The following is a 19,312-nucleotide window of genomic DNA, read 5'->3' on the forward strand; positions in this document are numbered from 1 at the left end:
AACATGTAAACATACATCAACTCTTAAGAATGATATTTGCAAGGAAATTGTTTTTGTATTTTGATGGTAGGTTAAAAACAAATTGCTACAGTGACCTGGTATAAACATTTCTCTTATTTGGTACTGTGATGATAAAAGACACTTTAGATTAAAAAGCATTTTTTGTTTTAAGTTTTGGTTATGTATTTATATTGCTCATTTCAGATGGTGTTTGGGGTTGAACAGTTACACTGGTAATGATTGGTACTTTGGGACAAGACAATGTGCGATCTAGGTGGAAGCTGCAGTGTGGACACTGAGTGAGTGGGCTGGCAGGTGAGTATTTAAAAAAATGAAAATAATCAGCACTTTCTTTGATCACAAAATGTACATATGTGACACGATCTGGTACATGGAGGCCAAAGGGGGCAAATTTGAAATTTTGCCTTTGGTGTTAATTAAACCTTTGGTGTTTTCAGTGTATGATAGCCTAATGTTTGTGTAAGGTAAAATTATAGTAACTCAATTTTCCAGAATGCCTCCTTTGGCCTCCATGGACCAGATCATGGCATAGATATTTGTCGTGAGGCCTGCATTGTATAAGATTAATGGACTTTAGCCTGGGTGCACTATACTATTTTAATGCGAGGGGGTTGTAGTTGAGATGGAATTAATAAATAAAATGCTGCCGCCACCACCACCTAACTTGAAATTCCTCGGACCAAACTAGGGCTAAAAAATCAATGAATCTGTTTGAACACAATATGTTCACCTGTCAACTCGAACACATAAATGACTAATTTCCACACATTATCTTAAATCTGACAAGACATTTTAATGATCGCTCTCAAACTTTTGACTTGGACAATATTTACAGTCACAATGGCTAAGTATTATCATCTCTTACTAATTAATGTTCATCAATTGGTTAGTGTTCATAACTTGATGTAACTGTTTTCCAAAGTTTCTGACTTCACTTGACGTTACTCCTGGTTTAACTTCTGACATTATCCCTGGCTTGATTCCTAGCTTGACTCTTAGTTGTAGTCCTAGCTTTATTCCTAGCTTTACTGCCTATGTATCAAGAACACAGCAAAATGCTCATCACCAAATTTAGGTAGCAGAATTGTGAAGCTTGGACACGCATGTTTATTTTACAAAATGACCAGTTTGAAATGCAAAGCTTATTTCACCATGAAGGATTAAGTCCCTCAAATCTATTATTTATCTACATGATAGATAATACTTCTTTACACTCTTATCCTAGCTTCACATTGCATTCAGGCTTTACTTTTGTGCTATTCCTACAAATTTCAAATATTCTATTCCTTATTTTACGTTTTTGCAGTGGTAATCACTGACTTTCATAAGATCTATGCTTTCTCAGTTGAATTATCTGAATAAAGAAGAAAATGAAAGCAAGAGCATAAAATCCAACACCAACCCAACCAAGTGCAAATGACCATGACAAGTTTGTCAATGCAACATCATTCTTGTTGAGAAATGACAGATATGTGAATAACCCACATGCTAAGGTGATTCCTGAAACAGAGAAAAAAAAAAGATACATGAAAGTGTATATCCAACTTAATGCCACTACAGGGTGTAACAATAAAATTTGTACAATTGCATTTTGACTTCTCAGGAAAAACCTAAAAGAGTTATGGCACAAATGTTATATGCAATAAAAGCAGTAATATCTTGGCTAAAGGAAGATGTTTAGTTGGTTTCTTTACTAGCTTGGGTTCAAAAGTTAAGTGCGATTAATTAAATCGTCCAGAAAACGTGTTGGGCCACTTTTGCCATGTTTGCGCATACCAAGTTTGAACCATGTAGATATGCTTATCGTGCATTAAACATCAAAGAACTGACATAAAAGAATTATAAGTGGTGTTTCTTCATGAACTTAATAATAATATGATATTTCTTTAAAATCTATAAATGAAGCCGTGAAATTTCTTTCAAATTATCTTATAAATAAAGTAATTTCCCATATCCCTGAGATATCATTGGTAAAACTGAGAACAGTCTTTGCATCCATAAGTACAAAACAATAAGATTTTGAAATTAGGTTCAGCTGGGCTTCTAGCTGTTCTGGGGCGACCACTATTGCCAGCATTTCTGTTAACAAATTCTACATACTTCTCATAGTTATATGTAATTGTATGCCTTTGTGGAAGATGTGAGTTTTGAAAATGAGCTATAAATAATCTTATGGTTTCTGCTTGACTCCATGTGCTACCGAATGTCACAACCATAAAAATACGCTCTTCCAACGTGAATTGGGGTTGAAGTTGTTGAGCTGCAGCAGCCACGATTTTTAGTAAATTATGTTATTAAGTCAGTGCTTAGTTGTGACTTTCAAAAACTCAAGGAAATATTCTATTATGTAATCATTTCTATCACTTCGAATACCCCATTGTTTAAATCTATCTATCATAAGAGCATCGTCCAAAAGGTCCATGGTTCAACTCTATTCTGTCACTTTTGTAACACATAGACAAAAGTGGCCCAAGCGGTTTTAAGACTAGGTTACATAATTGGCCATATCTTCACTTGTATACCGTTGATTTTATTTGAACAAAGCTTAGCTGGTGGCTAAAGAAAGTATCTTGATAGACATATAAATATCACCCCAAAAAATAAACGGCATATTTGTGTCATTCTATTTTCAAAATTGTACAAATTTTATTGTTACACCTTGTATTGGTGATTTGCTATTTCAGAAAAATATCTAAATTTGTGTAAGTTTACATATACAGGGTGTCCCAAAAAAAAGAGGCCCCACATTGCGCCCTCTTTTTCTCCTACTTCTGAAATGTTGATTAAATATATTTTGGTATGTAAGGAAACCTTAAGTTGTTAGCTTTAATAAACTAAAACAATTATATCAATCGGCTCACAACTTTTGAAGATGTGCTCTTTTAAAGAAATATACCCGTTTTTCACTCTGTCCACGGAGAAGGTTTGGCTACTTCAAAGATTGAAAAGGAGTACACATACCATGCATGAATATCAAACATTCCTCAATGATAACTTTATAAAATAACTTTATTTATGGAATGGGCTTTACTGGTGGGTTTATGGGCAATGGATTTTGTTAATAGTGTCATCAATTTGTGGGTAAAATGGATGCCGAATGGGACTTCTTTTGCTTTACATGCAATTACTTATTTTTTATGCCTTTTTGTTTTATTATGTTTCTTACTTTCTTACTTTGTTGTTTCTTGCTTTCTTTTTTATTTACAACATAAGTTATTTCTCTTTTTAGGATAAAAGGTAGCCCTAAAGGCTGTTTGGTTTGTCTTTGGTTCTTCTGAAATGAGTTTACTGTGCTGCTCTGCCCTCTACCTGGTTGCCTCCTTGGCGAATACAGGTTTCAGCCCTGGTCCTCATTGCATCAATTGCGTTGCGTACCATACTTGTGCGCCGGATACTTGCGTATGCATTCAGTAATCGTTTGCGAAGATCTTGGATTTTGCCACAAAGGAAAAATCAAGTGGTGTGAGCTCTGGTGAGCGTGCAGACCACTCCACAGCACGAGCCAGCCCAACCACTCTGTTATATATCCGTGGACAGAGTGAAAAACGGGTACTTTTATTCAAAATGGCAAATCTTCAAAAGTTGTGAGCCGATTGAAATAATTGTTTTGGTTTATTAAAGCTAACGATTAAAGGTTTCTTTACATACCAAATTATATTTAATCAACATTTCAGAAATAGGAGAAAAAGAGGGCGCAATGTGGGGCCTCTTTTTTTTGGGACACCCTGTATATACTGCAAGTGTTAAGACTGAAAGCGACCAATAAGAATTAGTCCAGTATATAAAGGGGTTTAATGAGCCACAGAGGCATGCTGGAGATTAAAATTTGTTCATCCTATGGCTCAATTTTTTTGAATCGCAGCATTCAAAATATGTGATGTGATCAAGCAAAATGAGTCGGATGTCGGGAATATTGATTCCGAGATATAGCCAATAATAGTATTCAACTTCTTTTGTATTTTATTGTTCTGAGCAACACTAACATGGCCATATCTCTGGAACCGTAAGTCTAATTAGGATGGGATTTATAGCAAAATAAAGCTATGAAAATGGCTTATTTAGTGAAATTAAAAACTCAGTTTTGATTTCTATCTACATCAGACTCATTTTGCTTGATCGCATCACATATTATCATTATACGGTATACCAAAGTAGTAGGTCTATAGCATATAATAGCTTACTGCTGTCTTATTTCACAAAAGTTTTAAATTTAAAGGGGAAAACCCCACTGTATGGTGGGGTTGGTGTAGGCCTATCTAACATAGCCTAATACTTTCCAATACCCTATAATATTCCTGCAAGTTCATTTTGTTTTGGCAAATGTACTGTACATGCAGATGCACATTAAACCCCTGTATTATAGTGGACTTTATAGGCATTGGACAGTTTAATTAAGCCATAATGTACAGGTTCAGATTTACCTTTTTGGGGCCCTGGGCCAGGCCAAAATTTGGAGGTCCCCAAACTAACTGTGAAAAAGGCAATAATTAGGGACCGTTCATTATTTCCACCGGAGGGGGGGGGGGAGAATACATGGGGGGTCAGATGGTTTTGTCAGGCAAAAGGGGGTCAGATGGTTTTTAGTTATTGAAAGGGGGGTCAGATGGTTTTGCATCTCAAAAATCCTGGAGCGTCGGGGGGCTTCGCCCCCTGGACCCCCATCTGGAACATTGCCCCATGACCCCTGACCATTAAATTTGCGCTTTGCATGTCGGCTGACACTTTGGTCCTAGTCCGGACTTAAGTCGGGCCTCACCTGTTTTTCACATGCCACGGTGTGAATTGACATAAATTTGCACCAAAAGTAAGTAATTTATTATATCATTTTGAAAAAATGGGTCATTGGGTAAAACATTCCAAAAAATGGAGAAAAATTCTAGATTTTGCTTCTAATTTGCCAATTAATGTACAATACAAATTTGCTGAAATTTTGAACCATATTTCATTAATATACATGTACACTGCCATTTTCGTAATAGAGAATTGCAAGCTGCTGCACAGTAATGCTGTGGTCAGACTCTTCTTTGTTCTTTTACTATCAAACCCCACCCCACACAGGTGTCATTTCCATACCCTAGTTAAACTACAAAGACTCGCCTAAACCACCATGACAGTAAACTTGGGCAATGTATTCAAATACATATATAGAAAAATAACATCATCATCATTATGACAACAAATTTTGAATCACATTTGAGATCTATTTTGACATTTTTAGATAATCATTTCACATTTTACATGGATCTGTGTCCAAGTTTGAGTCGAACCGAGTCTGTTGGTGTCCGAGTCCGGCAAAAAGTGGACTTGAGTCCAATTGATACATCAACATAGGCGTAGATCCCCCAATATTTTGCCAGGAGGATGCTCCATACAATCATCAATCGGCTCCCCCCCCACGTTGACGCCTGAATATATGTTTCTGACCACATATTTGCCCATTTTAGCCCCAAAAGTGCAAATTTCCGTGCGCTTCGCGCGCATTTATTCCTCTTTTGCACCATATTTCATCAGTTTAGCTTTAAAATATCAAAATTTTTCGAGCGCTTTGCGCATTTGAACTCATAAACTTATTTTGCCACCAAAAGGTGCTGGATTCACTATACTTTTTCCAACCCCACCCCCCCGCCCCGCATGTCAAAAAGAAATCTATATGCCACTGTACATCATTGATTTATGGTAAGATACTACTTTTTATTCTACTTTCTACTACTTTTTATTCCTTTTAAAGGCATAATTTGTCAGTCTGATATGTGGCAGTGACGTGATGCGTTGAGGCGCTTTAAGTGTCCACTAGCTACTTGAAGCTGTGCCTATAATATAAATGAAATGCACACTGACATCACTGATACATGGTGATGAAAAATGGTACAGATGCGAGAAAGTCAGCATTCAATTAAGGTCTGTGTGGCACATCCCTGTAACCAAAATTACAAAGACCCCACTCCTCTGCAGCATGCAGCAATACTTTCTATTTTGGTTGGTGGGGGGGGGTCATATGATTTTCATGTAGCTCGGAGGGGGGGTCATATGGTGTTTATTATCGGAGAAGGGGGGGGCATATAGTTTTCGGCAGTGACTTTCTGTCTGCTCCCGGCCCCCCCTCCGGTAGAAATAATGAACGGTCCCTTATGTGCATTCAAGTGACCAAGTTTTGGTATACAAATAGGCGGCCTACTATAAGATCGACAGTAGAGGCAGAAGCATAAGAATTCTGATTCTGAAACAAGGCAGTTCTGATTTTACATTATGCATTTGTGCGCGAAATGCGTGGAAATATTTCAATTTCAGATAAGTAAGCCCCAAATAGAGGTGTATTTTACTATGCCAGTGCACATGAAGTGCTCAAAAATGTGCAATTTTACCATATATTGTAACAAAAGTCAAATAGGCCCTTCAATAATTATTTGTAATGTTGTTTGTTCAGCTTACAATTGTTTAGTCCAAAACTTGGTGTTTTCATGCTAAAAAGGAACATACAAATGCACAAAACATTTTGGGGCCCTGGGCCCGGGCCCAACTGGCCCAATGGTAAATCTGGCATAATGTAGCATATGTAAATTGCCATTAATAATATTACCTTGCAGAGCAGTTACTCCAGTTGCAACTAGTGTGCACACATAGTCATACTTTGTAACGAGATAGGCCATCAATGCTGACGCCACTGCAAACACTGCTAGGATGATGGATAATACTACCAGACCTCTGACTGCAGGTAATGGCTTTAAAAGGTCTATAATAAATAGAAATGAAGACTGGAATTAAAGTAACTATTACCTAGTATTTCCTTTTGTTCTTCTTTGTCTTCAAATCTGTTTGTCATGTTTATAATTATAATTCTTGAGTATTTTATTTGAGCCTGATCCCATCAGGACCCAAGTGAGTCTTCACACGGAGTGACTGTTTAAATAAACAAAAAACTTCATCCTTTGCATACGGCCTAAAGCTGGCATTTTTGGCGGGCTAGCGGGTACCCGCCGAGATTACATTTTTTTAAAGTTTTTTATTTTTTTCGGTTTTGTAGTGTCCCTGGACCTAGACCTAAATGCTAGGATCATTCATGGTTGACCTAAAAAAAATTTCAAGTGTTTTGTATTTTTAATATGAAAATTGATAATTTGTATTCATGTCATAGTCTGTTAATGATTTCAAAATGCATTGAATTTGAATGGTTTTTTTTGTTTGTTTTTTTGCAATTTCGGGTACCTGGTTACCCGCCCGAAAAATGCGCCGGGTACCCGGGGACAAAATTACCCGAAAATGCCAGGCCTAAATTACGGCCTCCAAGCTTCGAAGTCGGCATGCGTTTATAGGCCTGGTGTAGTCTAGGCTGCGCACCTGGGAGGTATAGGCCTAGGCCTGAAGAAAGCCTCATGTCATAGTCTAGCCCAAAACATCATGGCCTTCTCTTTCCTATCCTTAGCAGATATAGCAGTGAAGAAGACTGAGATACCATGGGATAACCATGTGCATGCCCATGTGCATGACAGTTGCTATTACAAATGCCATAAAATATACTCTCTTCAACAAGCTGAGCAGAACTTTGACTTTGTCAATGATCGAGCCCTATCGTACCACTACCTGAGCCCAGTGTCTGTCTCATGGTTGTGAGATTAACTATGACTCGAACACGCCATTTTGATTCAAGTGATTTATTGATCATGGGATATGAGGGCGCTATAACATTTTACAATATCTTCAGACGGTGAGATACCTGAATACATTACATCCTCCTCCTTAAGCATAAAGATACAATTGTTCTTGTGTTTACAATGTAACTCAATTGTTATGATGATCAATAAAGTGTTTCACACAACAATGCACATATCTTAGTGTTACAGTCTCTTTTGCTGTTGTTTCATGTAAATTCACTTGCTCATTTTCATGTACTTACTAACAATAACTAGAACTTAACAGAGTTTGTGCCCAAGTTGACCTTGTTGAAATTTATGCCAACTTTCCTTCTCTTGGAATTGTCACTTTAACTTCAGATACATGTAACCTTACAATGTACATGTTCACTATTTTACATGTTCTTGGTCCATTTCTGTACTTGGTGCCATGTCTGTTTACTTTTCATCTTCATACATGTACCTCGGTGGTGGCTTTACTACACGCCCACTTCTGGTTTTTATAACCTGTGGAGATGACTGTGTATCTTGTATATTTTATGCTTCTTTACTGGTGTCATCTTCTTGACCTGCACCTGTAGTTTGGTTTTCTTGGTTCAAATCAGGTGGATCTAAGCAGGGAGCTTTTTCATTTGTTTTCATCAGATGTTTGCGGTTCCTTCTCAAATCACCTGTAGGGGTTTTCACTATGAAAGATCTGGGTTCAGGAGATTTTTGAGTCACAACAGCTGGCTGCCATGTACCATTTTGTTGTTGAACTCTTACGGTATCACCCACTCTCAATTCTGGTAAAAGAGAGGTGGTTCTGTCATTGTAGGCTTTTTGATTTTGTTGTCTGTTTTGCAACTGGTATTTCGCATTTGGCTCCACCTTTGGTTCCAACAATTTTGGATTGACTGGTATGGTGGTTTTTGCCCTTCTGCTCATTAGCAACTGACTAGGTGAACCAAGATTACCATCTATGGGTGTGTTTCTATACTCAAGTAATGTGAGATATGGGTCTTGTTTACTTTTCATTGCTTTCTTGAGCAGATTTTTCACTGTTTGTATGGTTCTCTCTGCCATGCCATTAGACTGCGGAAATCTAGGGCTTGACATGACATGTTGAAATTGCCATTTATTGGCAAATTCTTTGAACTTGTAACTACTGTATTGTGGGCCTCCATCTGACACTACTTGATCTGGGATACCATGACGGGAAAATATTCTTTTCATGGCTGTGATGGCCCCTTCACTTGTGGTATTTTCTAGTAGCATGATTTCAGGGAATTTGGAGTAGTAATCCACTACAATCAAATATGTTTTTGTTCCCAAATGAAACAAATCGGTGGCAACTTTTGACCATGCACGGTCAGGTACTGGATGTGGCTTCAGAGGTTCTTTTGGATTGGATTTTCTATTCTCCAAACACACAGTGCATTTGCTACACATGTCCTGTATTTGATTGGACATCCCTGGCCAGTAAAGGATGTCTCTTGCTCTTGCTTTACATTTGTTTATACCCAGGTGACTGCTGTGCACTTTTTCGAGCATTTCTCTTTGCATTGTTTTTGGTACAATTAGCTTTTCACCTTTAAATAACAAATTTTGTGCAGTATGAATTTCATCTCTGAAATCCCAATATGGCCTGATTTCATTTTGAATTTCTTCCTTTGATTTTGGCCAGCCAGTCAACACCGTATTTTTTAGGTTTTGGAGTGTTTGGTCCTGATTTGTGGCTTCTCTGAACTCAGTGAGTTTGGCATCACTTATTGGCAAGTTTGAAACTAGCATGTGAACTTGAACTTCCAAATCCTCTGTTTCTTTGTCATGGTTTACTTCTTTTGGTAAGTATGCTCTTGACAGTGTGTCAGCAATCACCATTTCTTTACTTTTACCTGGTTTGTGTATTATTCTTATGTCATATTTCTGCACTGCTAACAATAATCTTTGGATACGTGGTGGCGCTGTTGAGAGAGGTTTTCTTGTGATGGTTTCCAATGGTTTGTGATCACTAATGACAACCACATCCTGTTTCCCATAAATATATTGATGGAATTTTTTACAGCCAAATTGGATGGCAAGCATTTCTTTTTCTATCTGTGCATAGCCTTTTTCGGCTTCAGTGAGCGCTCTTGATGCATACGCTACTGGGGAACCCTCTTGAATTAATACTGCCCCCAGCCCATCCTTGCTTGCATCTACTGATAATTCTACAGGTTTGTCTACATCATAATACCTTAGTGTGGGCGATTCGGTTGCTAGGTTTTTGAGTTTTGTGTACGCCTCCTCTTGTTGTTCTAGCCAGTGCCACTCAGTTTCTTTTTGTAATAAGATTCTGAGTGGGGCCGATGTTTCTGACAGTGAAGGTATGAACCTTCCGATGTATTGTATCATCCCTAAGAATCTTTCCAAATCTTTCTTTGAAGTTGGCGTTGGCATTTCCAGTATTGCTTTGACTTTGGCTTGGTCTGGCTTAATGCCTTGCTTGCGGTGAGTTTATGTACTACGTACTGAATTTCTGTTTGTGCGAACATGCACTTTTGTTTGTTCAGTTTGATATTATTCGCGTAGGCGCTCAAAACCTTTTGCAACCGCTCGTCGTGTTCTTGTTTGTTTCTACCATACACTAGTATGTCATCAATGTAACATACCGTGCCTTCTACACATTCTATGACCTGTGACATCCGTTTTTGGAACACTTCGGATGCACTATGTATACCAAATGGCAATCTCAGAAATTTGTATCTACCAAATGGGGAGTTGAAACAACATAGATCAGAGCTTTCTGTATCTAACGGAATCTGCCAAAATCCGCTGTTGGCGTCCAAAATCGAGAAGTATTGGGCTTTGTCCAATTTGCTTATGAGCTCATTAATTGTAGGGATGTTATATTGCTCCTTTTTTATAGCCTGATTGAGCTCTTTGGGATCCAAACATAGTCTGAGCTTGCCATTGGGTTTTTCAACGATTACTAGTGAGTTGACCCAATCGGTTGGATGGTCTACCTTTTCTATTATATTTTCCTTAACTAGTCTATCCAACTCCTCTTTCAGTCTGTCATGCAGCCTTGAATGGCACTCTTCAGCGGTGGATGAATTACTGGTTCAGCGTCTTCGTTTAGCTGTATGTGGTGTTCTTTGGGCATGCAACCTATGCCGTCGAAAACATCTTCATACTGGTCAGCTATGTTGTAGGATGTCTCGACTTGATCTACCCTTTGAATGAGGTTGAGTGCCACAGCTGCTTTTAGCCCCAGGAGATTTTGACCTTCATTTACTACATAGAAATCTAGCTTTCTGTGACTACCTTTGTGCATTACTTTTAACGTGCATATGCCTATCGCGGAGATTCTTTGGCGATTGTACGTTACTAGTCTGTTCTTTGTTTTTCTGATTGTGACATTTCTTGCTACCTGATCATATGTTTTCTTGGATATCAGGTTCGCTTTTGCTCCAGTGTCTATTTTCAGTGGAACACGCTTCTTCTTAATGCGTAGGTTTACCCACCATTCGTCTGCGTCTGTCTCTGTGTTGTCATTGCTCCAATGAACAGTTCTTGAATGTCGGCTTCTTCGTCATCGTCGGAAATTGCATTTATTGTCTTTGTACGGCAATATTCTGCGAAATGATTTGGCCTTTTGCATTTTCCGCATTGTTTACCCCATGCGGGACATTGACGTGGAGGGTGCTGTCTACCACATCTGCTGCAGGTGTAGTTATTTGAACCTGTTTTTGGTTCGCTGTACCTTTCACGGTTTTTCTTTGGTCGAGCCCCTGTGCCTGATGGCTTGTATGGCCTGTTTACATTTACTTTCTGGATTGTTTCTTCAACATTGTCATTGTTCTTGTCAGGATTATTTATGTTCTCTATTTGCTTTTTACTATATTCACTAGCACGACATATTTCAATGGCCTTTGTCAAGTCTATATCTGGTTGACTGAGCATCTTTTCTCTCAGGTCTTCACTCTGTACCCCAAATATAATTTTGTCTCTGATTAGACTGTCTGTGAGGTGCTCAAATTCGCAGTCCTTTGCCAAGATTTTCAGTTCAGTTACATAGTGATCGATTTTCTCACCATCCTTCTGGTCTCTGCTAAATTACTTGTTTCTAACGTATGCTTGTGAGGTGTGGCTTTTACAGTGTTCTGTGAACTTTTCCTTTACTTTGACTAGTTTATCTTTATCATCGGGATTGTCCCATTTGAAGGTGTTGTATACGCGTAATGCGTCTTCGCCAATGAGTGTTAAGAACATGGCTGTTTGCTGATTATCAGGTTTATTTACCTTGCCTGTTGCTAGCATAAATAGGTCGAAACGTTGAATAAACCATTTCAGATTATCCGCTGGGTTTCCGTCGAGGCGTAAGCCTTTTGGTGGATCTATTTTGTCCATGTTTACGGTTCGTTTTCGTGCCCTTTTTCTGACACCATGTGAGATTAACTATGACTCGAACACGCCATTTTGATTCAAGTGATTTATTGATCATGGGATATGAGGGCGCAATAACATTTTACAATATCTTCAGCGGTGAGATACCTGAATACATTACAATGGTCAGCACCAGTCATTCATACACTGTTAGATAGCGAGAACCAATCAGAGCAAGCATTAGAAAAATCCAAACCATGCATTGATTGTGTATATTGTGCACTCCGCGTACTACGCGCAGTGCTTTCCCACGCGTTCGCGTCGCATAGGCTTTATTCATTTTTGCGCTGATGTTGATGCGTCTTCGGGGCTCGTGCATTAGACGCATCAACATCAACATCAGCGTGCATTATTTTGTCTAATTTATCTCCCAACAACTAATACGTGTTCATTAACCTATAATTGTTATGATTGTAACTTTGTAATTTATATTATAGCCTTTAATGTTAGGTCTACCAAGCCAAGTTCATTGCTGTAAACACTTTGGTTTAGGACCCGGTCTGGTCTAGGTAGTGTTGCCAGCGGAAATGGGTAACCACTTTGATGTCACACATTGCTACATGTTTCTCAACATATATGAATTGGGCGGATAAAATGTGATATTGGGTGTTTTGTCTTTTGCTGATTTGAGGGGTTATAAAAAGGAAAATTGTGTTTATTGTTTTAGAATGTGATTCTATAGGGTGAATATGGGTAGCTTGGTAGGGTAATAATTGGTGGTGGAATAAGGGTGGTGATATGGTTAGGCCTTGTGAACATATTGGACATCGACTCAACTGAATTAGTATACTCTTCAATATACTATACTTTTGCACATGCAAGCAGCCCGAGGGGCAAGCAGTGAGCATGAAAACAGGAGAGACTAGTGGTTGAGAACTGTCTTGTTATTCTTTATGTAAATGATATAACAATTAATTTGACTGGTTTTGTATTTAGATTGTTGACGAAACTGTAATCTTACACCCAGATATCAAAACTAGAAGTGATTTCATTTACAAACTTATGGAACTGACTAAGCAAATAAATAGTCTGTATTAAATGCTAGCAATTAATTAGGCAGACCAGAACCTGTAGAGATAAGACGTGGATGATATGAGCGAGGCAGGATCAGACATTGTAAACTGTAATAATTCAAAACAATATGATCAATGTAATGTAGGAGACAATCTAGACTCTAGAAAAGTAAATATTGTAGTATAATGATGATGATCAATTTGGAAAGATTCAACAAAAACAAACATTTCAGAGAATTGATGAAAACTTGACATGGAAACGTAGATGATCACTATGAGATACATGTTAGTTAAGATTTGATTTATATTTGACCCCTATTGACCCCAAGAGGTCACAAAAGGTTATACAGGAGTAAAAATTAAAAACATTCTCAAATCTTGTTAAATGATGCACAAATTTTGTCTGATCTACGACCTATCGGTAACCTCGTTTTTTGAGGGGGGGTCAAAATAACACATTTTTGGTTGTGTTATTTCAACTTTTTTTTTCAAATTTTGGTGAAAATGCTGGCAAAATGTTTGTCTTGACATGAGAATCAAGAAAAGGTATAGTACTACCATCTAAAATGTACTCTTGTTATGAGCAAATATGTTTATGATCAACAGTAGCCTATGGTCAGCCAATGGCCTATAAGTTAACCTTTTTTACCCTCTACCTTGCTAGGTTAATACAACAGATATGCAAAACTATTCTTTTTCTGATTCCATTCAGCTAAACACACAATTTGCCACCATTTTCCCTAAAATCAGAGCAATTTGAAATTTGTATCCCTGTACAATCAAAAATGTGTAATTTTGACCAAAAATGAGGTTTTTGTATAATAGTAACGATAGGTAAATAGCACAAGCTATAGGTTTTTGAAATCTGTATGCTTTGACGAATAAATTGATGTATCATTTGAGAAATTGTACCCCTGTATGAACTTTTGTGACCTCTGGTGGTTACTACTCCCCATTCCAGTAAAATACAGAACTACCATATTGGTCCGAGTATAGTCCCACCCGTTTTTTAGGTGACATTTTTTCACAATTGGGGGGTGGGATTATACTTGAATTAAAAAAAAAAATTAAGGTTTTTTGGGGGGGTTTTGGAGTGTCCCTGGACCTAGACCTAAATGCTAGGATCATTCATGGTTGACCTAAAAATCTATTAATGATATCAAAATGCATTCAAATTCAATGCATTTTGATATCATTAATAGAGAATGATATGAAAACAAATTATCAATTTTCATATTAAAAACACAAAACATTGTGCAATTTTTTTATTTTTAGGTCAACCATGAATGATCCTAGTATTTAGGTCTAGGTCCAGGGACACTCCAAAACCGAAAAAAAAATGGGGGGTGGCACTATACTCGAAGCGTGGCACTATACTCGGACGAATCACGGTAATTTTTAGAATAAAAAAAATATGATCTTGTTTTGCCAAATGAAACACAGCTATATCCAAATTCTTTAGTTAGTCCTAACTGGCAATAAAAGTTAAAATTCACTATTTGGTCAAATTTAGGAATTAAGGGCCAAAAACATGCATTTTGGCATGTTTTCTGCCAATCGAGTCACAAAAATCAAAGACTTGGAACAAGTCTTAAAAGCTTTCAAAATCTTGATTATGTGCCGAAATTTTGCTCAAATTTGCACTTTTTTGTGTTACTGTTAGTTTAATTAAATGATTGGTTATAAGAATGAAACAGGTCTTTTCCAAAATTTTCGACATTTTCACTTACGTACAAAGCGTATGTGACCTTTTACCCTCCTCCCTCCCTCAAGTTACGTACAAATAAAATGGCGAAGGATTTCCAAGAGTAGGCCTACTACTAATAGCAACATTGAGATGGGTTGGGGTTGTGGTTAGAGTTTAAGTTAAAGGTTTGGTTAGGTTTAGGGTTAGGGTTATATTAATGTTCCATGATGACAGTTGGTTTTGGATTTATGTTTTTACAGATAAGTTGAGAAATGCTGAAAAAACTTCCCTTTTAAACCATATTTTCATGAAAACGAAAGCCATCAATAAATTAAAATATAGCTTAAAATGCAGCCCGAATCTAAACTTAATTACTAATGCACTCCAAAATCTGCTGAACATCCTATACTCTCTCTTTTCCACTAAGAACCCCCGGGATCACATCATAATAGGGGGATGTGGCAGGGGGACATCTCTTTGACATGTTTGGTGTATGTTCTTGCAATTAAACTATGGGTTTCATGTCTTTTGTCGCAACAGTAACAATCCGCACTAGAGCCTTTGCTGCCATTGATCATTATGTAGCCAGAGTATTCCAGTGATATAAAAATCTCAACCTTTTTTGAGAAAAGTGGGGGGATGAGGCTGTGGATCACAAAATGCCCTTTTAACTATATACACTATCAAAATGATGCGGAGAAACATTGGATTTTAGCGTGTTAAACAATCTAAAGCACTGATGAAATATTACATACTAGCGGGATACCCGCGCTTCGCGCGGGTCCCCGCTAGATGAGTAAATGGGAGCGATCACTAAAACAGGAGGAATTACTGAAAAGGTAGAATCATTGAAAGGTAAATTTTATTTTTCTAAACCTGTCCCTTCTTGCATTTCCATTTTCTTTTCAGTTTCTTCTGCACGGGCCTAGGTTGTTTCCATTAAAACAAAATGCTATTTAGCTTGTTATTTTCCGTGTCCATGTTATTTATCTATCTAGGCCTAACCCCACCCCATTCCCTTTATAGCTTCATTTTTATTAGCTGCTTAGCTTGTGATTTCCGTTTCCTTCAGTTGTTATTTATTTTTCTTATTTTTCCTGATTAGTTTCTAATTTTAACTTCTTTTTCCCTTAATTTTCCTGATTAGTTTCTTTCTTTCTTTCCCTCTTTAGCTTGCCCCCGCTTCATTTAGTTACTGCAACCATAACCCGTATAATAGGCCTACCCATTATCTTTTTTTTTGTCTTCTTCTTTTTTTTCTTTTTTTTGTTTTTATTCATTTAGCTCCTTTCTTTCTCTTCAGTTTCTTTTGCATAGGTCTATTTTGTTCCCATGCTGCTTAGCTTGTGATTTCCGTTTCCACGTTATTCATTTATTGAGCCCGCTCCCATGCATTATTTTAAAATCTACCATTTCTTACATTTCTCCTTTTAGTTTTGGCTTTTTCTACATTTTATTCCCATTTGTCATATTTCCTGCTTAGTTTCTGATTTCCGCTTGAATTTTATCTATTTAATTCTGTTCTCATTATTTTAGTTTTTTTATTTATTTATTTATTTATTTATTTATTTATTTATTTATTTATTTATTTATTTATTTATTTATTTATTTATTTATTTATTTATTCTTTCATTTTAGCTTCCTTCCTTCCTCTCGTATCCTCACGATTTTTTATCATCTTGGCGGGTAATCTCTTAACCGAATCCAGTACCATGCATATAATCCACAACCCGACCCATCCATTAGGCCTACCTTTTCAGTTTTGTCTTCCTTTCTTTTCTTTTCAATTTCTCTGGCACGGAAAGTTGGTCTGTGCATATTATGCACCCCGTGATATGTGCGCGTCACATTTCTCAATCGCCGACGTATTAACGCCAACGCGCTGCTGACAGTTAGTTACGGTACGCGCTACCACTGAGTTTTGACAACAAAAAATCCCGGGAAAAAACCCGGTTTTAACCATATTTTCACTGATTTTGAGGCCAATTCTTGGTCTTGACCGTTTTGAACCAAATAAAGTGCAATGCTTTCCCGTATATTCTCCCGTATGAATTTGGCTGTAAAACTAAACGAAGATTCATAGGCCTAGAATAAATAATAAAATTCACGCGACGTAGCCTTAATCTCTTGGCTGCCAACTTCGGTGCAGTGGCGGAAAATGGGGTGCGAGCTCTCGTGAGGGGCTAAAAAGCTCGTAAGATCATTCTTAAAGCACGCGATGTTGTGCATTTAGATAGCCTGAATCATTTCTTGGCCACCTCGCAGTTGGCAGAAAACAGGGCAATATTGCTCTGCGTATGGTTTTGTAATGGAAATATTATTACGCGGTTCACGTTGTCCTTATTACCCACAATGCCACTGCATGCGATTTTGCATAGCAACACGACAGTTTTTTATGTTATTCTCTTAGTTACCGTCAATTTTTGCAAAAATGAACCTCAGATGGTTTAATGGCAATATGTACCCGATCAATGTACGAATAAATCAGAGCTGAAAGTGAAAGCATCTCTGAGTCTATTCGCGCACAAGATTTAGCGACTTCCTTTTATTTATATAGACTAGTGCACCTGCAGCTGTGAGAGCCCTGATGCTGTGAGAGCACTGGCATGATAGCATTTCTGTTTGACCCCAGATGACCTTGGTGTAATTTTTTTCATGCCCCCTCATACAAAGGATTCCACCTATCAAGTTTAAGGCCAATAGGGCAAAGTTTAAATTTAGCCCCTACATGACCTTTGACCTCGGTTGACCTCAATTTTATTTTATGCATATATTCCCTCGCATCAAGGATTCCACCCACCAATTTTGAGCCCGATAGGACAAAGTTTGAAATCCATGACCTTTGACCTTTGACCTCGGATGACCTCCATATAATGTTTTTCATGCTCCCCCTCATACGAAGGTTTCGACCCACCAAGTTTGAGCCCGATCGGACAAAGTTTGAAATTTGACCCCTCCGTAATGACCTTTGACCTCGGTTGACCTCGATTTTATTTTATGCATTATATTCCCTCCTATCAAGGATTCCACCCACCAAATTTGGGCCCGATCGGACAAAGTTTGAAATTTTGACCTTTGACCTTGACCTCCGATGACCCTCAAAACCACATGGCCAACATGCTTTTCCCAATACCTACCTATATCCAAAATTTCAGCACGATGCGTTGAAGTGCGGCGAAACGCATAGCCGGACAGACAGACAGATAGATAGATACACAGATACACAGACAGATAGACAGAGACCGCTTATTATTTTATTAGTATAGATATATTCATGAGATTTTGAAATCTAGTTGTTAATTGTTGAATGTGATTGTTCACATTCAGGGCTTCAGAGATGCCAACAGAAAGTCCAGAGGAGTCTAGACTCCTCTTAATGATGCAGATAGTAAGGGTAAGGGACTAAGGGTCGACTGCTCAAGGATCCACTTCCCTGCACCCCCAGTTACCTCTAACCTTACAATAATGGTTAATTTATCCATAAATACCTGCATCAAACGAATCGCATTTCGTTGTATCCAATATAGTAACACAGCTTTGCCACAACCCTGTAGATACAGATACACCACTAAGTGTCTGATATATCCAATACGTTGTACTGACTGATATTACACTAAAGACTGTTGCAACCAGTGCCGTGCTTATCGGGGCCACAAACCAGAAACCCTTCATGGTGACAAACAGTAGAATAGAGTCCAATGTTTAGCACTCTTTATGAGGATGGAAGCAGATAATCAAAACTTGTATGTATAATTACAACAAGATTTTATAATGTTACTTTATCAAAGCCAGTCAATGACTGGTAGTCAGGTGATCTGGGGTAGACCTGTAGATGTACATGTAAGCACAAGCTACCACCGCTCTGCAAATAGTAGGTCTTGTGACTTTGGTTTCAGCCAAATGTATGGTTGCAAATTACTTTTTTCTATATGTTGCAACATCAGTCAGGTTGCATACTAGAGTATCTTAGTGGCGAGTATAAAGATTTACAGCAGAGAGTCCAGTCAATCTTGTCGGGGTGGACATGTGGTGTGGGGGTGTGTCAGCGGCGGCACCAGCAATTTCTTTGGGGTGGGGCATGTGAGGGGGGGGGGAGTGAATTGGGGGGGGGGTCAAAATCAACAAATTTTACACAAAATTGTTGCAAAAAGTGGAAATTTTTGTAATTGTGGGTTTTTACTAAAGGGGGGGGAACATGGGGCAAGAGTTTTAACTTTCCCCCATATACCCCCCTGTGGTGCCGTCACTGGTGTGTGTGGGGGTTGTTCTCCATGAACTGAACTGAACCAAGAAACCTAACAAGTAGATTAATAGGAAAATAACAAGAAATGAAATGTGAGTCCATACTTCAGCCAGCTCACTTCGCATAGAAAACAGTCCCATGCAGTTAGCACACAATGTACACATCAACACACCCCGACACAAACACACCCCCCCACACACAAATACATCACCACCACCAGCAGCACCATGTGACAGCATACCATGCAGAGCAAGTCATTTAATCTATGCAACTCACCACTGAGAAACTTGAGAATTATGCCAAATGCAAG

General features: G+C 38.1%; 1 protein-coding gene across 1 annotated transcript; it reads right to left on the reverse strand.

Moving 5' to 3' along the window:
• Positions 1-789: 789 nt before the first annotated feature.
• Positions 790-18,666, reverse strand: LOC140150020 (uncharacterized). Its single transcript, XM_072172028.1, has 3 exons — positions 18,248-18,666; positions 6,599-6,751; positions 790-1,521 (listed from the first exon to the last, which is right to left on the reverse strand). The coding sequence occupies exons 1-3, from the start codon at positions 18,429-18,431 to the stop codon at positions 1,334-1,336; spliced, it is 525 nt and encodes a 174-aa protein (XP_072028129.1). The 5' UTR covers positions 18,432-18,666; the 3' UTR covers positions 790-1,333.
• Positions 18,667-19,312: the final 646 nt, after the last annotated feature.

This window comes from Amphiura filiformis, chromosome 1 (genome assembly GCF_039555335.1).
Source record: "Amphiura filiformis chromosome 1, Afil_fr2py, whole genome shotgun sequence".
NCBI classification, from domain to species: domain Eukaryota; kingdom Metazoa; phylum Echinodermata; class Ophiuroidea; order Amphilepidida; family Amphiuridae; genus Amphiura; species Amphiura filiformis.

What these genes read in the sequence shown, in the direction of transcription:
- LOC140150020 (XM_072172028.1), bottom strand. Translation starts at nt 18,431, where the DNA reads ATGAAGGGTTTCTGGTTTGTGGCCCCGATAAGCACGGCACTGGTTGCA. An exon ending in ATGCGATTCGTTTGATGCAG is followed by an intron (nt 6,752 to 18,247) that starts GTATTTATGGAT and finishes TATTTATTATAG; the next exon opens with ACCTTTTAAAGCCATTACCT. An exon ending in TGGAGTAACTGCTCTGCAAG is followed by an intron (nt 1,522 to 6,598) that starts GTAATATTATTA and finishes TCTCTGTTTCAG; the next exon opens with GAATCACCTTAGCATGTGGG.